General features: G+C 40.7%; 1 protein-coding gene across 4 annotated transcripts in view; it reads left to right on the top strand.

Moving 5' to 3' along the window:
- The first annotated feature begins 259 nt into the window (after nt 1-259).
- MEIOB (meiosis specific with OB-fold) overlaps nt 260-18,206 on the top strand; it is a 31,861-nt gene continuing 13,914 nt past the window's right edge. For 2 of the 4 annotated variants that reach the window (XM_081257104.1, XM_081257107.1), the window contains exons 1-6: nt 260-433; nt 5,564-5,640; nt 7,933-7,990; nt 12,302-12,433; nt 14,384-14,456; nt 16,634-16,829. In XM_081257104.1, coding sequence (XP_081113230.1) covers nt 5,572-5,640; nt 7,933-7,990; nt 12,302-12,433; nt 14,384-14,456; nt 16,634-16,829 — 528 coding nt within the window. In that variant the 5' untranslated portion in view covers nt 260-433; nt 5,564-5,571. Of the gene's footprint in view, nt 434-5,563; nt 5,641-7,932; nt 8,126-10,152; nt 10,250-12,301; nt 12,434-14,383; nt 14,457-16,633; nt 16,830-18,206 lie in introns of those variants that run through there. The other 2 variants (XM_081257105.1, XM_081257106.1) reach the window with 2 other exon arrangements.

Below are 18,206 nucleotides of genomic sequence, written 5' to 3' on the forward strand. Positions count from 1 at the left end.
GGCGGGGCGGGATAGGAGTTAGAACCTGGTGGTGTCAGGGCGTGTGTGGAATCGGAGTTCGGAGGGGGAGCGGGGGTGGGGTCGGAGCTGGGGGTCGGAGCAAAGCCCGGGCGTGGGTGGAGTCGGAGCTCGTGGGGCGGGGAGGGGCGGAGAGGGGCGGAGAGGCGGCGAAGTCTGAGGTCGGCGGGGGCGGGGCAGAGTCGGCGTGGGTGGAGTCGGCTCTCGGGACGGGCGGGGCCAGCGCGAGGCGGGGCGGGGCCTGCACTAACGGTCGCGCGGCATTCCTCGCGCGACCATAGTGGAGCTGTTGGGTTGTGGGCCGAACGCGCTGTGGAGAAGCGGCCGGGCGGGGCCTGTGTGTGGCGGACCGCTGTCCAGGTGCGAGGAGCGGCTAAGCGAGCGCTCCCGGGAGAAGCCGGCGCGGACGCCTGAGGTGAAGCACGGTGGCGGCGGGCGGCGGGTCCCGCGCGGCTGTGGGCGGCGGATGGCTGGCTCTCGTCCTCTCCTGAGGGCGGATCTCAGGGCTGCGGCGTCCGCGGTGGGAGCGGCATCCCCTCCCAGCTGCCCGCGCGCTTGGCGGTTGGTGGCGAACGCGAGGGCCCCGCCGAGGCCCCGGCCCCGAGTCCTGGCCGACCCTCGGGCCACCCCTGTCTCCCCGCGCGGTGGAAGCCGGCGGGTTAGGGTTCGTAGGACACGCCCGGATGCGAAGTGGGCAGGTGACGTCGGCTTCTAGTCCAAACACGCGGGGACACAGTCACGTAGAAACACGCAGAACACCTTAGAGTGTGGACGTCCGCGTAGAGCGCGGCGAGTGCAGACGCGGGGGTGTAATTATGCGGGATATATACCCACGTCCTGCAGTGACTCAAAAATGAATTCCCCCGAGAGACTGGCTTACGTTAGGGTTCGCGCTTGGTGTTGGACATTCTGTGGGTTTGACAGATGCCTAAGGACACACAGGGTTACAGGATCCTTAAGAGCAGTTTCACTGCCTCGGAAACTCCCTACCCACGACTCACCCCTACCTCCCGCAACTTTAGATGGTGTGCTGTCTCTATAGTTTTGCCTTTTCCAGAATGTCATAGAGTTGGAATCTTCAGAATACATTTTAAAACATAGACTGAATAGGGAGAGTCGCATTTCACCTCAGGGTTTCAAAGGGACAGCTTTCAATCCCTGTTTGCCAAGCGCTGGACTTCTCATCTATAAGGTGCAAAAGTGTGAGGAGGGCATGAAATGACAAACTTTGGGAAATGGTATTTGAATGCAAGTCATGCATGTTTCCTCTTTCTTTCCTCCCTCCCTCCCTTCCTTCCTTCCTTTCTTTCCCTCCTTCCTTCATTCCTTCCTTTCTTTTTCTCTCCTTCCTTCCTTCCTCCCTCCCTCTTTCTCTCTCTTTCTCTTCTTCATTCTTTTTTTCAAAACAGCTTTTAGTTAGAAAATTTGAAACTACCTTGAAAGGTTACTAACAAGCGTTCTTCTAGAATTTCAAAATACAGGGAGTGCCCTGGTGGTCTAGTGGTTAGGACTTGGCCCTTTCACTGCCGTGGTCCGGTTCATTCCCTGGTTGGGGAACTAAAATCCCACAAGCCGCACAATGGGGCCGGAAAAAAAAAAAAAAAAAAAAAACTTTAAAAAAGTGCAAAATTTGCTGAGTTCCCATTGAAGCAGTAAAAGGAGTAAAATCTACTTTTTTGAATTGGATTTATAAAGATAATTGAGTGACTGTTCCCCTCTGTGAGAGATGACCAATTTTGTCAATGTTTGTTAAAAAATCTTTGGTTTGTGATGAAAGTTTGGGGGGATTTCCATGTACAGAAATAACCACATAAAGAGGACTTCTCTGTAGTAGCCCCAGCACATAGTAAAATAGCAAATTTTAGGACCATCATTGCTGAGCTCTTTGAAAGTTCTGTTTATCTAGAATAGCAGGATATAAACTGTACTTGTTTCTATAATTTAAATGCTGGATATAAATGTAAAATTAGCTGTTAACTAAAATTCTGTTTATCCAAAAAGTTAATTATAGCAATATTATTCTCAAATTACAAATCAGGTTGATTTTAGGACTCATTCATTAATTTAGTCAACAAATAACCAGTAGCTCCTATGCATGACGCACTAAACTAGGCACTGTAGGACACAAAAGGGGGCAAGATAAGGCACAGCCCTATCATCATAGACCTCACTCTGTAATGAGGGAGAAAGACAGCACACAAGCAACAATTATGAATTAGGAATGCTAAGAGAGGGAATAGAGACTGGGGGATACTTGAAGGAGGGTAGTAGGAAAGTCTTCTCCTTGAGATCCAAAGAATGCTGAAGATCCTGTCTTGGGAAGATGTGAGGGTGGGATTGGAGAGGATGCTCAAGGAAGAGGGAACTGTGTATACCAAGGCCCCAGGTCCCATCTGTGGAAAGGAGAGCAGCCGCGGTGTCTGGAGAGTGGTAATGGGGGTGGGGGGTGGGGGAGGCAGGGAATGATGTGAAATGAGGAGGAGACGGGCAGAGGCCAGATCAGCTGGGCGTTACAAGACTAGCAGAGTTTGGATTTAACTGCGTGCAACTGGGAAGAGTTTTAAGCAAGGGAGAGACAATCTAAGTTTTTAAAGAATTCTCAGTTGTGTGGGGAAGAGATGGAGGAGGCACGAGTGGAAGCGGAGGGTGGTAAGGTCAGGGAGATGGGGGGAAATGATCAGATTCACGAGATAATTAGGAGGGAGAATTGGCAGGACTTGGTAAGGATTGTTTTGGATCTGGCCAGTGAAAGAGAGGAAAGGTTAATGATGACAGAGTGGATGGTAAGGGAATTTTCTTTCTTTCTTTCTTTCTTTTTTTTTTTAACATTTATTTACTTGGCTGCACTGGGTCTTTGTTGTGGCTCTCGGGATCTTTGCTGCCGCATGTGGGATCTTTAGTTGAGGCATGTAGGATCTAGTTCCCTGACCAGGGATCAAACCCGGGCCCCTGCATTGGGAATTCGGAGTCTTAGCCACTGGACCACCAGGGAAGTCCGGTAGTGGAATTTTCTGTTGGCAGGGTCTGAGGTAGCTCCAGGGCACCAGCACAGCACCTGGCACACAGGCCTCCGTGAATAATTGTTGTACTGATAGGAATGGAAAGCACACACAGGAGGGACAAACATACACATTCCTTCCTGGCCCTGGAAAAATGTCAGCAAAGTTTATGAATTACCCGCTTTAGCCCTCTGCTCGCAACTCCTCCATCCTGGGCCCAGGACTCTGACTCACTCTGGCCTGCTCAAAATTTGAGACAATGGCATCAAAATCAGAAAGTTGGTGGGGTTTGCCCTAAGGTCTGACTGACAGCCTCAGCTGACCTGTGGGTCAGACACCTTCTCAGAGCCAGCAGCTAGCAATGCCTCTTCCTTGTCTGGGTCCAGAGTCCCCTTCTCTTTTTCCAGAGCCACAACGAGAGTAAGGACCAAGCAGTGCAGCTTTGTCCTCTGGAGGAAAGCTCTAGCAAGTAGGAGCATGAGGGGCTTGGGCCCTACCATGCCCTCATGAAACCTAAAGCAAGGGACCAGGAAGGCCCTGGGAGGAATTGGCCATGTCAGGCTGGGCTCTGGTCCAGGCGGGAGGTTGCCCTTCAAAAGTAGGAGGAGGTCACAGAACTCAGGGAAGGGAATTTGGGAGACCTGGGTTGGGGGCTGTCAGAGATGGTCATGGTGTATCTAGTGTCTGTAGTATAGGGTCAGCCTCATAGTAGGCACTCCACAACTATTACCTGTTACATTGCCATCATGTTACCTTAACCAGACTAGGTTCACCGCCACCTCTTCTTTCCTTTTACCCTTATCAAGTATCTGAGTTAGTGGCCTTGAGGCTGTATACATCTAGTCCCACATCTGGCCCTCTGTTTTCGTTGCTGCTCTCTGAGCCACCCCCATCCTGATTCAGGGCCTGATACATATCAGACACTCAACCGACGCATGTTGAATGAATAAACTATGTATAAAAACCAGGTAATTGCAGTACTCTAGGTGAAAAATGACTGAGCCTTGGGCTGAGGAGATGGCATTGGAGATGGAGAAAGGGAGACATTTAAAATATATTTGGAAAGTAGAAGGGACAGTAGTTGCTGTTGAAAGGTATAATCTCTGTATCACCATATTGAGCTCTTTATTTCATGTTAATTTTGTATTTCTCAAAATGTCCATGTAGAGAAGCAAGTTGTCATTTTTTTGGTAGACAAACACTAAGGTATATCACCATATATTTTGAATAATAGTAGAAAGTTAAGGAACTTCAAAGAGTTCATGTGATATCACTTGTAAGTCAATAACCACCAAGAGGTATTAAGGGGTAAAAATTTGGAGAACTCAATATGTAGATGGATAGTGTTTTTACACAAAATCTGGCTACTGAATAGTTCTTCCTCTCTAACCTCAAGTGTGTAGCACTTGACAGGCTCTCAATAAATGTTTGTTGAGTGGATGGATGAATGAATGAATCCATCAGGGTTTGTCAAGAATTTCAGAGACTGAAATTGTGTAGTAAGCCAGATCAGACTAGGCCGAAGAATAAGTAGGACCTTAACGCTGCTTAATTCCCCATTGTTTATTCTGGCTTGAATGCAGAAGCTGCTACATTGGATAAGAATGAAAAGCAGTGTTTTCATCTGTCAAGAGCCTGTGAACATCTAGGCACCTTATGTACATTATTTTGAATTCTCACAACAACCCTGTAGGGTAGATGTTATCCATATTTTGTGGATGAGGAAATTAAAGCTCAGTAATTCAAAACATTTGACTACAAACTAGTGGCGCTGGAATTCATAATCATATTTGACTAACTCCACAGTCTTCCTGAAACTTGTATTATGCGACATGTCCTGAAAGTGCAGCCTGTAGCTGAGGGCATTCACTGTTAAAGAGGCCACGTAATATGAAGTGAAATGGAGTAAATCTGCTAGTTTGGTGTAGCTGACAGTTGTTATTACACTAAAACCTTTTCTAGTGATGATATTGAGGGACAAGCCACCATTTCATTTATTTGTTTATTGAGTGCTTTTTATGTGCAAGGTAGCATTGAAATGCACATACAAAAAACTTGTGAGATGCTACCTCTGCCCTGATGGAGCTTACTTACCATCCAGAGGTGAGGATAAAGTACTACCTATCCCCTTACACAGTGTAACTAAATGCATGATTCAAGGTGGTTACAATAGAGTTTTGCTATGTTTTTTTAAAGTAGGCTTTATGGTAATAAATATTTAAATCTGCAAATGTCCCATTGAATCATTTCTCATCTGAAACTAAATTTGCAGGGTGCTTAAATATTGCTAAATTATTTTTTTGAAAAGTGAAAGTTAAAAATTTAAACCTAACTATATCATTCAAAACTTTAAGAGGACATTTTGAAACATGCTTTTTACAGGTTGAATCTAACTTGCATTTCATTGTTGTAAGATAAAGTTTTCCCAAAGAATGAGTAGAATATCCAGTACTTTCCTAATAAATTCCTTTTTCAGTCTTGGAATTTTTCAAGGTTTATTTCAGTTGTTTAATTTATGCATCTAAGTTATATTTTCTAATATGCAGATAAAAGAATGGCTAACTTCGTTGCATCAAAGAACTTTACTGCACTTTCAGACCTGCACCCAAATATGGCTAATCTGGTAGGTTTCAGCGGTGTAGTGGTTCATTTGATCTCTGTTGAAACTTTAGGTGGTAATATTACATTATGTCAACATTGATTCGTTTCAACACCTGCTTGTATAATTGACAAGTATACAGATACTGCATTAGTGATTGTTAGATATTAAACACTCCTAAACTTCTTTGTATTTATGCCAGCTAAGTGAAAATTAGTCTTTCTTTTGTCTACGGATTAGGAGATTGTAGATATGATTAGTGATTGTTAAAAATTATCAAAAGTTTACTTGTATTATATTTTATTTTATTTATTTATTTTTGGCTGCGTTGGCTCTTCGTTGCTGCACGGGCTTTCTCTACTTCCTGTGAGCTGGGGCTACTCTTTGTTGTGGTGTGTGGGCTTCTCATTGTGGTGCCTTCTGTTGTTGCAGAGCACAGGCTCTAGGCACACGGGCTTCAGAAGTTGTAGCTCGCAGGCTCTAGAGCTCAGGCTCAGTAGTTGCGGTGCATGGGCTTAGTTGCTCTGCGGCGTGTGGGATCTTCCCGGACCAGGGATCGAACCCATGTCCACTGCACTGGCAGGCGGATTCTTAACCACTGTGCCACCAGGGAAGTCCTTGTACTATATTTTAATGAAATATTTAATAAGTACTCAAATTTAGCATTATAAAGTTAAAACATTGTCATTCAGCAGTATCTATTCTCTAGTCAAATTGTCCAAGTTATATTCTGAAATACTTGCTATTATGCTGCTTTTATGACATAAAGGTACACAAAAGATGTATTTCTGAAATCATTATGTGAAAATTCATTTTGGGGGAAGGGGTTGTGGGGGAATCAGTCATGTCAAGTATGCCAAGATTGTTATTTATTTAAAAGAAATCTAGGTGGAATCATCTTATAAGGTGAAGAACTCATTGTAAAGCAATTATCATACTGCCTTACTTCTCCTATCCCCAGCAGTCTGCTGTTTACATTTGGAATTTGCAAACCAGATTTCTTAAAATGGGATAAATTTACATATAACTTCAATAATTTGCAATTTAAACTTTATTAATGTTAAAATAATTATTGATGTTACAGTTTTTCTTGAAAGGTAAACTATTTGCTAATTGCCTCTTCAGTTAGAAAATTTTACTCAATATTTCCATTAGTTGTTTTCCCAACAAAATTCAGTGAGATCTGCATGCATATGGAATTTAAAGAAATAATAGCGATGTGTCTAAATGTAATAAGACTAGCTAATAGCTCAGCTAGGATGTGGTAGTCTTAAAAGCTTGAATGTATTTTACTTATATTTTTTTCAGATTTATTTTGGCTGCATTGGGTCTTCGTTTCTGTGCGCGGGCTTTCTCTAGCTGCAGCGAGTGGGGGTTACTCTTCGTTGCAGTGCGTGGGCTTCTCACTGTGGTGGCTTCTCTTTGTTGCGGAGCACGGGCTCTAGGCATGCGGGCTTCAGGAGTTGTGGCTCGCGGGCTCTAGAGCACAGGCTCACTTTGTTGTGGTGCACGGCTTAGTTGGTCCGTGGCGTGTGGGAACTTCCCAGACCAGGACTCAAACCTGTGTCCCCTGCATTGGCAGGCGGATTCTTAACCACTGCACCACCAGGGAAGTCCTTGAATGTATTTTAAATGTAACAGATTATTGCAAGGTTAAAATCAGTTGCTAGAATTAGTGATATAAATTCATCCTTTCAGAAAAAGGTAGTTATTTTTATTTCTTAAAGCATTTAAAAATACTTAATTTTTCTTTGTTAGTCACTGAAGAGAACATTAAAAATCTTAAAGATGTTAATATCTTTAAGGTTTAAGATCTAGGACTTCAGAGCTTAGATTTATTAGCAGCAATATGCAAGTTTTGTTACAATCTAATTTATGTTACTGTCCAGCATGTTTTCATTAAGAAGCTAAGCAATTTTATGTGGATTGTTAGAAAACCCTATATAAAAGAAAGCTTTGAAGACCATAGCAAATTAAAGTGTATTATACATGTGCTTTGAATGAATTCAGTAAGGACTGATAGCATAGTGCAGTTACTGTGCTCCACCTAATGATGGAAAATAAAGTAGAAACATACTAAGTATTAAATGATTATATTTGTGATATCAGTTAACTGTCTTATTACTTTGTACTACTCCTTGTGGAGCTGAACATTTATGAAGTTGTTTTAGATGTTTGTCTCGAATAAATACATTTAAATGGTTCCTAGTTAAAAATGTTTGTTAGAGCCAGTAAAATATAACAAGTCCATGAAATTAAATTTACCATCTCCATCTGTGTTTAATATTCGTCTTCTATAACCTTTTTGTTTTTCAGAAAATAATCGGCATAGTTATTGGAAAAACAGATGTCAAAGGCTTTCCAGACAGAAAAAGCTGAGTTCTGTTTAACTCTTTGCTTCATTTTTCATCAACTGTGGCTTATGACTACAACAAAATATATTTAAGTGATTAAATTTCTCATGCCTGTTTAACTCCCTAAGAGCAACAGCCGTGTTCTCTATTGCATGGTAAAGTACTTGATTTAAGGCCACATGTGTGGCCTTAAATCATTCTTAATGATTTTATTTGATATCTCTAAAACATAATTTTAAAAGCTGTGTATACAGTACTAAAATAGCTAAATTGGTCAACTCATTAATGTGTATCAATTAGTACTTATTGAGCACCTCCACTGTGTAAAACCCGGTGTAAAGGTAAGAGAGAGAGATGTTGTATGTAGTCTCATCAACCTCAGTTATCAAAGTGTCTGAAAGGATGGACGTGGAGCTAGTTTGACTGGGCTCAGCACCGAGTCATCTGAGATCTATTCTATGTACAACTGTGAAATCGGGGTAAATAAAGCTGGGATGAGAATTAAATGAGCTCATACATGGAAGGGTGTGTAAGGCACAGTAAGAACTCCATGTTAACTATCAATATCAGCCTAAGAGATACAAGTACACAGGTAAATCTTCATAGAAGACAGAAAGTGATAAGGAGGAAGGTTTTCCAGCAGGGATATGTCCTGACAGTGTTGAGCGAGAGAAGTATGGCAGCAGTATCTATGTATTTACTCAAAGAACCAGACGATTCAGTGGAAAAAAATCATGTTTCACATGTGGAAAATACAGTTAAGTTTGCCTTTAGTGGTTCTTACTGAGTTGCTTGAATTGTGTAAGAATTTTAGGACTATGGAAATACAATCCGAGACTAAAATTGGATTTTTAAAATCAACTGACCCTCAAACTTTTGTAGTTTACATGCAGAGATAAACTATAGAATGCCAAAAGTAGCAATTCACTATTATTAGCTTTTGAAGTGTCAATGCTTTTTATTAAAAGGTACAGTATAAGTCCTTCTAAACAGCCTGAGGGAATCCGAGCTCTAGTCAGCCAGCCAGTAATTTTGACAGAAGACAATTAATTGTGGCTGTGTTAATTGACTTATGGTGTAGTGATAGGTACCTTTATTTTCATTTTATTTTTTATAATATTCTGTTGTTATTTTTGAGGTAAATAACAAAGACGTCATCTCCCACCCATACTCCTCATTTGTCTTCTCTTTACTGCATCATAATTAATTAGATCAGAATTACCACTTGAATAGTTTGAGAAATCCTGCATCTGTTTTCTAAGCTGTAAAAGAAATAACTTGAAATATATGAATTAGAAAAGGTCAATATTTATATATTTGCTTAAATTACAGCAATGGAATATAATTTTCACCTATTAGACGGTGAGAGTAGGGCACCATTTCTGTAGTGTTTGACTATTTTTTATAATTGTCTGTACAGTATTCCTTTTTTGGAGAAGATATACTTACTGACTTTAAAAAACATTATACATATCAATATACTGTCATAAAAAATTCAAGCAGGGCTTCCCTGATGGCGCAGTGGTTGGGAGTCCGCCTGCCGATGCAGGGGACAGGGGTTCGTGCCCTGGTCCGGGCGGATCCCACGTGCCGCGGAGCGGCTGGGCCCGTGAGCCATGGCCTCTGGGCCTGCGCGTCCGGAGCCTGTGCTCCGCAGCGGGAGAGGCCACGACAGTGAGAGGCCCGCGTACTGGGAAAAAAAAAAAAAAAATTCAAGCAGTGCAGAAGGTCATAGAGTCAAAAAGAGAAATTCTTCATTTAACCCTCAACTTTTCCCATCCCAGCCCCCACCCCAAAGGTAAGCACTAATCACAGTTCAATAGATATCTATAATGTGCATTTGTATGTTAGGTTGTATTACTTTTTAAAAACTTTTAAAATTGAAGTATAGTTGATATATAATATTATAGAACTTACAGGTATACAGTATAGTGATTTACAATTTTAAAGGTTATATTTCATTGTAGTTATTATAAAATACTTGCTGTATTCCACGTGTTGTATAGTATATCTTTGTAGCTTATTTTGTACCTAGAAGTTTGTACCTCTTAATCCCCTACCCCTGTATTGCCCCTCCCCCCTTCCCCCCTTCCCCCCCTTCCCTCCTTCCCTCTCCCCACTGGTAACCACTATCTGTGATTCTGCTTTTTTGTTATATTCACTAGTTTGTTGTATTTTTTAGATTCCACATATAAATGATATCATACAGTATTTGTCTTTCGTCTGACTTATTTCACTTAGCATAATGCCCTCCAAGTCTATCCATGCTGCTGCAAATGGTAACATTTCATTGTTTTTTATGGCTGAGTAAAAATTTCATTGTGCATATATGTGTGTGTGTGTGTGTGTGTGTGTGTGTATGTATATATCTATCTAACAACTTTTTTATTCATCTGGTGATGGACACTTAGGTTGCTTTCATGTCTTGGCAATTGTAAATAATGCTGCTATGAACACTGGGGTGCATGTATCTTTTCAAATTAGTGTTTTTGTTTTTTTCAGATATATACTCAAGTGGAATCACTGGGTCCTATGGTAGTTCTATTTTTAGTTTTTTGAGATGCGTCCATACTAATTCGTACAGTGGCTGCACCAATTTACATTCCCACCAACAGTGTACAAGGTTCCCTTTGTACATTCTCGCCAGCGTTTGTTATTTGTGTTCTTTTTTTTTTTTTTTTGCAGTACGCGGGCCTCTCACTGTTGTGGCCTCTCCCGTTGCGGAGCACAGGCTCTGGACGTGCAGGCTCAGTGGCCATGGCTCACGGGCCCAGCCGCTCTGCGGCATGTGGGATCTTCCCGGACCGGGGCACAAACCCGTGTCCCCTGCATCGGCAGGCGGACTCTCAACCACTGCGCCACCAGGGAAGCCCATTTGTGTTCTTTTTGACGATAGCCATTCTGACAGGTGTGAGGTGATAGCTCATTGTTGTTTTGATTTGTATTTCCCTGGTAATTAGTGATATGGAACATCTTTTCATGTGCCTGTTGGCCATCTGCATTTCCGCTTTGGAAGAATGTCTATTCAGTTCTTCTACCTAGTTTTTAAATTGGGTTGTTAGTTTTTTTGATGTTGAGTTGTATGAGCTGTTGACGTATGTTGGATATTAACCCCTTATTGGTTATATCATTTGCAAATATTTTCTCCCATTCAGTAGTTTGTCTTTTCATTTTGTTGATGGTTTCCTTTGCTGTGCAAAAGCGTTTAGGTTTAATTAGTTTCCATTTGTTTATTTTTGCTTTTATTGCCTTTGTTTTAGGAATGGATCCAATAAAATATCGACACAATTTATGTGAAAGAGCGTTCTGCCTATGTTTTCCTCTAGGAGTTTTATGGTATCTGGTCTTACATTTAGGCCTTTAATCCATTTTTAGTTTATTTTGTATATGGTATTAGAGAATGTTCTAATTTCATTCTTTTACGTGTAGCTGTCCAGTTTTCCCAGCACCACTTATTGAAGAGACTGTCTTTTCTCCATTGTAGCTTCTTGCCTCCTTTGTTGTAGATTAATTGACCATAAGTGTGTGGGTTTATTTCTGGGCTCTCTATCCTGTTCCATTGATCTATGTGTCTGTTTTTGTGCCAGTACCACGCTGTTTTGTATTACTTTTTTTTTTTATTAATTAATTTATTTATTTTTGCTGTGTTGGGTCTTCGTTTCTGTGCGAGGGCTTTCTCTAGTTGTGGCAAGCGGGGGCTACTCTTCATCACGGTGCGCGGGCCTCTCACTATCGCGGCCTCTCTTGTTGGGGAGCACAGGCTCCAGACGCGCAGGCTCAGTAGTTGTGGCTCACGGGCCTAGTTGCTCCACGGCATGTGGGATCCTCCCAGACCAGGGCTCGAACCCGTGTCCCCTGCATTAGCAGGCAGATTCTCAACCACTGCGCCACCAGGGAAGCCCCTGTTTTGTATTACTTTTTAAATTAGCAAAACAATAAAGAAATTTTATTTTGGAAATAAAGTACTTGCTGACCCCTAGTGGTATCTTTTAGCAGCACACATTTATTTGTTTTGAAATAATCTAGAATTATGACTTAGGTTAAAACAACAGTAAGAGAGAAATGGAGACTCTAAGCTAATATCTGGATGGTTCAAGCCTACATGTCATTTCCCTCCAAATATACAGATAACTGGGGAAAGGGAACATAGGGGTAACAGAGAGGTGAGTTATTTACCTTGGCAGCTTAGAATTCATAAAAGCATAACATATAATTTATATCTGAAATAATATTTTACACCATGTGTTTGAGTGTTTTTAGCATCAAATAATCATATTTGTTCAAAGTTAAAACTTTTCATTTGAAAAATAAAAGCATTGGTTTTCCCTTAGATATTGGATCAGAAAGGTACACTTTCAGTTTCACCATTCGTGATTCAACAACCCATTTTGTAAATGCAACATCGTGGGGCAAGGAAGATTACATCAGATCACTTTCTGACAGCTTTCGTGTTGGCGAGTGCGGTAAGTTGGCACTGATTCTTAAACTGTTTCTCTTACAGTATTATTCCCATGATATGTTTGTGATAACTACACTGAGGGAGTCAAAATGAAATAAGACACAATTCTTATTCTCAAGAACCTTACAAGAAAAAAGTCAAGTGTTAAGAGTATAACACAAGGCATTCAGCATTTAATTGAAACATACAAACATGATAATCACATATTTTTACTAAGTAGCTCTATGATCTTTGATTTATTTCTATTTCACTTTGCATCAGTCCCTCTTGTGGCTCTAATCATTTAACTTTCTGTAAACGTATAATAGGGATGCTAAATAGATTTTGATTAAAGATATTTGAATTTTTAATGGATTTTAAGAAACCTTCAGCCTAAAATACCAAATCTTTCATATCGTCTACCCACCCCAATAGCCCTCTGATGGTACAGTGTAGTATATTGAAAAGAACAAGACTTTGAGAACAGGTAGATCTAGATTCAATTCCAAGTACCAACATTTATTACATTGTGGCTTTGAGAAAATTTCTTAATCTTGTTGGGTCTCAACTATGAATTAACACCCTATAGATTCTTGTGAATGTTAAATGAGATAGTGTGCCTGTTATAAAGTGTAGAACTTAGGCACTCAATAGATGACAGCTCTAGCCTCATACAAGAAACAAGAAAGCATGTATACCAGCTCTCTTTCATGGTAGAAAAAAGAAGGGAAAGGGTAACACGGACAATTAAACTACTCCTCTCCAACCCTGCAGTATCAAGCAGCCTAGTACCCATACTAGTTACTCAGCACCCAATCATATTATTAACTTTCAGAATTACATATAGTATCTCTCTAACTGCATAATAAGGTAGTTGAACATATGGATTATGAAGGCAAAAAACTTTGCAAACTTTGCAAAAACTTTGCAGGCCCTTAGAAGCAGCCTGTAAGGATAGCATTGGGGGTAAGGTGAGCAAAGAGGCAGATTCAGCAGGAGCCCAGTGTCATCCTGATCCAGATGGGAGCTCTGGAGCATGAGTGGCACCTCAAAGTGGTACCACCCTAAAGAAAGAGGCCTGGGCTTTTGTACCCTGTATTTACAAGTTATTGGCTGAAGTCCACCCCCTACTCCCCCTACAAGCAAAACATTTCTTGGATGAATGCCAGAACATTAGTTACCTAGAGCTAAAGATATATTTCGGTATTAACCTATGTTCCATGTTGATGGTTGTTGTGAGGATGAATGAGATAAGGGATTTTAAAGGTGTAAATCTGATGATGCTTATAGAAGTAAATAAGATTTTGGTGTGGTAGAATAAAAAGATTACAGATTTTTGAATTAGAATTACAAATAGAATTAGAACAGTTCTAATTCCAACTCTACTACTTTCTAGATATAATACCTCAAGAAAGTTATTTAACCTCTGTGAACTTCAATTTCTTCATTTGGAAAAAGGGATAATAATGAGGGATGGTTGTGTGAGGAATTAGCAAAATAGAGCACAAAAAAGTCTAAAATAGACCATAGGAAATGGAAACCCTAAAATGTTAAGTCATAAAGCTGATAAGTTGTGGGGCTCAAATCAGGACCCAGATTTTGCATTGCTCTTTCTAACTACCACTATTATTTTTGAGGACAGCTGTGAATTGGGTGAAGATCAATTTATTTTATAGAAGGGCATGTTGTAACCAAATCAAATGTTCAGTGTAACTATTCAATAAAGTAATATTAATGTGGATCATATGTTGGGATTTAAACACAAAGTATAAGAAATGTCATCTGAGATCAAATTGATTGGTCATACCCCAGGATTCTGTTGCTCACAGTGCCACAAGAAAATGATTGTGAAGGATACATAACACCAACTCAAAATTAGAAATAACATTGTAATGTTCATTGTTATGTACACTCATTTTTTAAATTTATCCTGTTACTTTTTTGTAATAGCATCATATTTTCCCCTCTGTTTTAGTGATAATTGAAAATCCCCTGATACAAAGAAAGGAATTAGAAAGAGAAGAAAAGTTCAGCCCTGCAACTCCTAGGTAAATCTAGCACAGAGGTCAGAATGATTATTACTTTATGCCAGAATGATTATTACTAATAAGTTTATGCCAGAATGATTATTACTAATAAGTTTTTGCATGTCAGATTAACAGAGAGCTTATTAAAGGTGTATACTTCAGTTTGAAAATTAGGAGTTTAATTCTGCTTCACAATATTTATCTTTGATTATGAAATAATTTACTTTGACATAGGATCACATAAAAAATGGCTTTGTTTTTAGTACTTTGATTCTCATTCTTAGATTACAAAAATCTGACTCTAGTCACATTAAAGCTGAAAAATGAAAAGATAAATCATGGAAGTCATATATCCATTTTTTCATCTCAATTTATAACTCTCTTCACATGCCTTACTAGCTTAGTTCAGGTTACCTGGAAGCAGAGCCCAGAGGAGGATTTTTGTGCAGATGATTTCTTGAGGGAGAGCCCTTAGAAGCAGCCTGTAAGGATAGCACTGGGGGGAAGGTGAGCAAAGAGGCAGATTCAGCAGGAGCCCAGTCTCATCCTGACCCAGATGGGAGCTCTGGAGCATGAGTGGCACCTCAAAGTGGTACCACCCTAAAGAAAGAGGCCTGGGCTTTTGTACCCTGTATTTACAAGTTATTGGCTGAAGTCCACCCCCTACTCCTGCGGAGGAGGGAAGGCTTAAAGGTATTTCTGGCTGAGGACAAATCTCGAGAGAGAAGGGTGTAGCTGGTAAAGAGCTCTGGGTGGGCACAAAAGTCTCTACTACACGTGCACCTGCACCCATTTTTCTGACCTCATCTTATAGGTCTCATTTCTCTGCAGCCACATGAAGAGTCCTCCACCTGATGAACATCCTGGGCTCATTCTGCACTAATAGCATTGCGTGTTCACTTCCCTCTGCAAAGAACTATCTTATTTGCTCTTCTCACTGAAGTGTCAGCTTAAATGTCACCTCCTTAGATCTTCCCCCACCTACTCTGTCTGTAGTAGCCCTTCCAGTCTGCATTACTAGGACTTCGTCCTATACACAGGGTATGTGTACCATCATAACCCTGATCACAATCTGGGATTATTTGATTAATTGTTCTTATCTGTCTCCCTCTCACACATGTAAACTCTGTGAGATCATAGGTCTTGTGTGTCTTCCTCACCACTGCACCCCCTGTGCCTAGACTAAGGTCTGGCGCATAATAGGCTCTCAGTAAGTGTTTATGGAATGAACACATGAATGGAGGGAGGGAAGAGCATCCTTGGCAGAGGGGACAAACATGAAACCTGGCCTTTTCCAGAACAGTTAATAGTAGTTTAAACCTTATGAAACTGTTGATGTTTGACTACGTTTTTCTCTAAAACGGCAGTTTCATAGCCTAGGAATATGATGTGGCTGGAATATAGGCAGGGGAACAGCAGGAGGAGAAGCTTGAGAGAGAAGCAGAGACACTTCAGACAGCTTTGCTTGTTGTACCAACTTCATGCTTTGGTGATGGCTAGCCCAGAAGATCTTTTGAGCTGGGAAATAATATATTCATATTTGTGGTTTAGGAAGATCACTTTGGCTACCTGAGGAGGACGGACAGTAGAGGAACAAAGCTTAGGAGACAAGCAGTAGTTTGGGTGAGAAGTGATGAGGGAAACACCTAAAGCAGTAGCAGGGGGAGGAGGCGGGGGGCGGGGGAGGCCCTGGATTAGAGGACTAGAAAGAGGCTCCATGGAGGACACTTGGGAGTTGATTGGCTGGAAGGGGAAGAGCACCGCAAGTGTGTAAATATTGTGCATCTGTTCCTACAGAGCACCACAGAGGTAAGGGAAGCACAGAGGCAGGGCAGTCAGTGTCATAGAGGTGGAAATCACCCTCCCCCCCCCACACAATGTTTTAGAGTGCTTTTACACCTTTTTTTTTAACAGAGAAAGAAACTGAAACTCAGTATTGTGCAAGATCAGACTATTAGTGTGCTTAAAACTCAGACACAGTTGGTCTTTAAAACATTTTCTTAATGAAAATACATTTTAGACAAAAAATATTTTAAAAAGCTTTTCAGTGTTTCTAAGAGTGAAAAGTATAAATCTTCTTAATATAATTTTTAAAATATAGTTTAAGTTACAACCAAAGTTTAACTGTGAACTTTGAAGTATTTTTCTATTAGAAAATCATTTGATATTAACTTTTGGTGTGTGTTTTTACAATTTAGCGATTATAAACTGTTGCTCAGTGAGAATCACTCAATGGTAACAGTTTGTTCCAGTTATGAAGTGGATGCCAAGCTACTTTCTTTGATATACTTACCTGTTAAAGAGTCTTGTGATTATTATTCATTGGGTGACATTGTTGCAAACGGACACAGTCTTGATGGGAGAATTATTAATGTCCTTGCAGCTGTGAGGTCGGTAAGTTAAAACCCCAACAAAGCCAAGTTCAATTTGGTGGGGGGAATTCTATCATTTTATTTGTGTTTGGAAAGTAATAATCAACTGGAGTAAAATTTCCTCTGTATCTTGATCCATCTTCCATTGAATTTAGAAAATAACATTTCTCATTAAAGGGAAAGCAGCATTTTACCTGTGAATGAGTAGCAAAATAAAATTGTATTTGAATGTTAAATGCAGTACACAGTCATAAATGATCCGCTAACTATATGAGAGCTTTTCATACTTGAGTTAAACAAAAGGCACAAATAAAAAGGGTAAGTTCATTGACTTTAAGATCTCGAGGAAGTTCTTTGAAGGGGCTTAAGTTTAATAAATCAAGGAATCAATTCAGTGCGTGTTCTCAGAGCTGTCCTGAGTTGGGGGAGAGAGCGAGAAACCCACGGTGCTGCAGTAGGGGCCCTGTGAGCTAATGCATAGCATCAGGTGCTGAAAAGCAGGGCAGAACGACACTCCATGGGGTGCCGGGGAATGTCTCACCATCCTTTGCATCCACATCTCCCTCTTACCCAATTATTGCAGCAAGTTTTGAACTCCATTGGACAGACTAGAATCACTTGGCAGGGAGCAAATTTTCACAAAATAAAGTACATAAATAAAGGGGCAAGAACAATTTCTCAATATACAGAATGATGATAATCAGAAGACAAACGGGAAATAGATTTGGGTACTTATAGTTAATGTTGTAAGTAATTGCTAATTGCGTTTCCATATTAAATGACTGAGTGTCGACTATCCCCATGACAGGCCAACAGAGGCCTGCCTGCGTTGTTCCCCAGCCCAGCCCAGCCCAGCTCAGCACAGTGCCTGCCACACAGTGAGCACTCAGTATCATTCAAGATGGAGGAATAAACACCCGATATGACAGTCTTGAAAAATGGGAAAAATTCCTTTCTGGGCAACTTACTTAAAGGCGGGATATGATCTCTCAATTTCCCTGAAATTCCATATAATGCCATTATATTATAATGTAGTAAGGATTTTCTAAAACTCAGTATGAATGTAAAACCTGCAACAGCTTTTTCCATGTCCCCCTTCCTGCCTCCACCCCTTGAGTCTGGTACCACCTTTCATAGGATTATATTATTTCTTTTATTTTCATGCCTTTTTTCTCCCATTTTGCTTCCATCCCTCTTACATTTCCTTACTTTACGTTTTTATTTAACCTGTTTTCTTCCTTCTCGCCTCTACTTAGGTCTCTTCACTTTAAAACTCCTTTTCATACAGTTTTCTTGCATGCTGTGATATGGTAGGCCTCTCTCATACTCTGGCTGTCGTTTCCTCTGACTTTCTTTCTAGATGCTCTCTTTTGCAGGCAGCTGTGACTCTTTCTTCAGC

Source organism: Mesoplodon bidens (assembly GCF_964165515.1).
Source record: "Mesoplodon bidens genome assembly, chromosome: 15".
NCBI classification, from domain to species: domain Eukaryota; kingdom Metazoa; phylum Chordata; class Mammalia; order Artiodactyla; family Ziphiidae; genus Mesoplodon; species Mesoplodon bidens.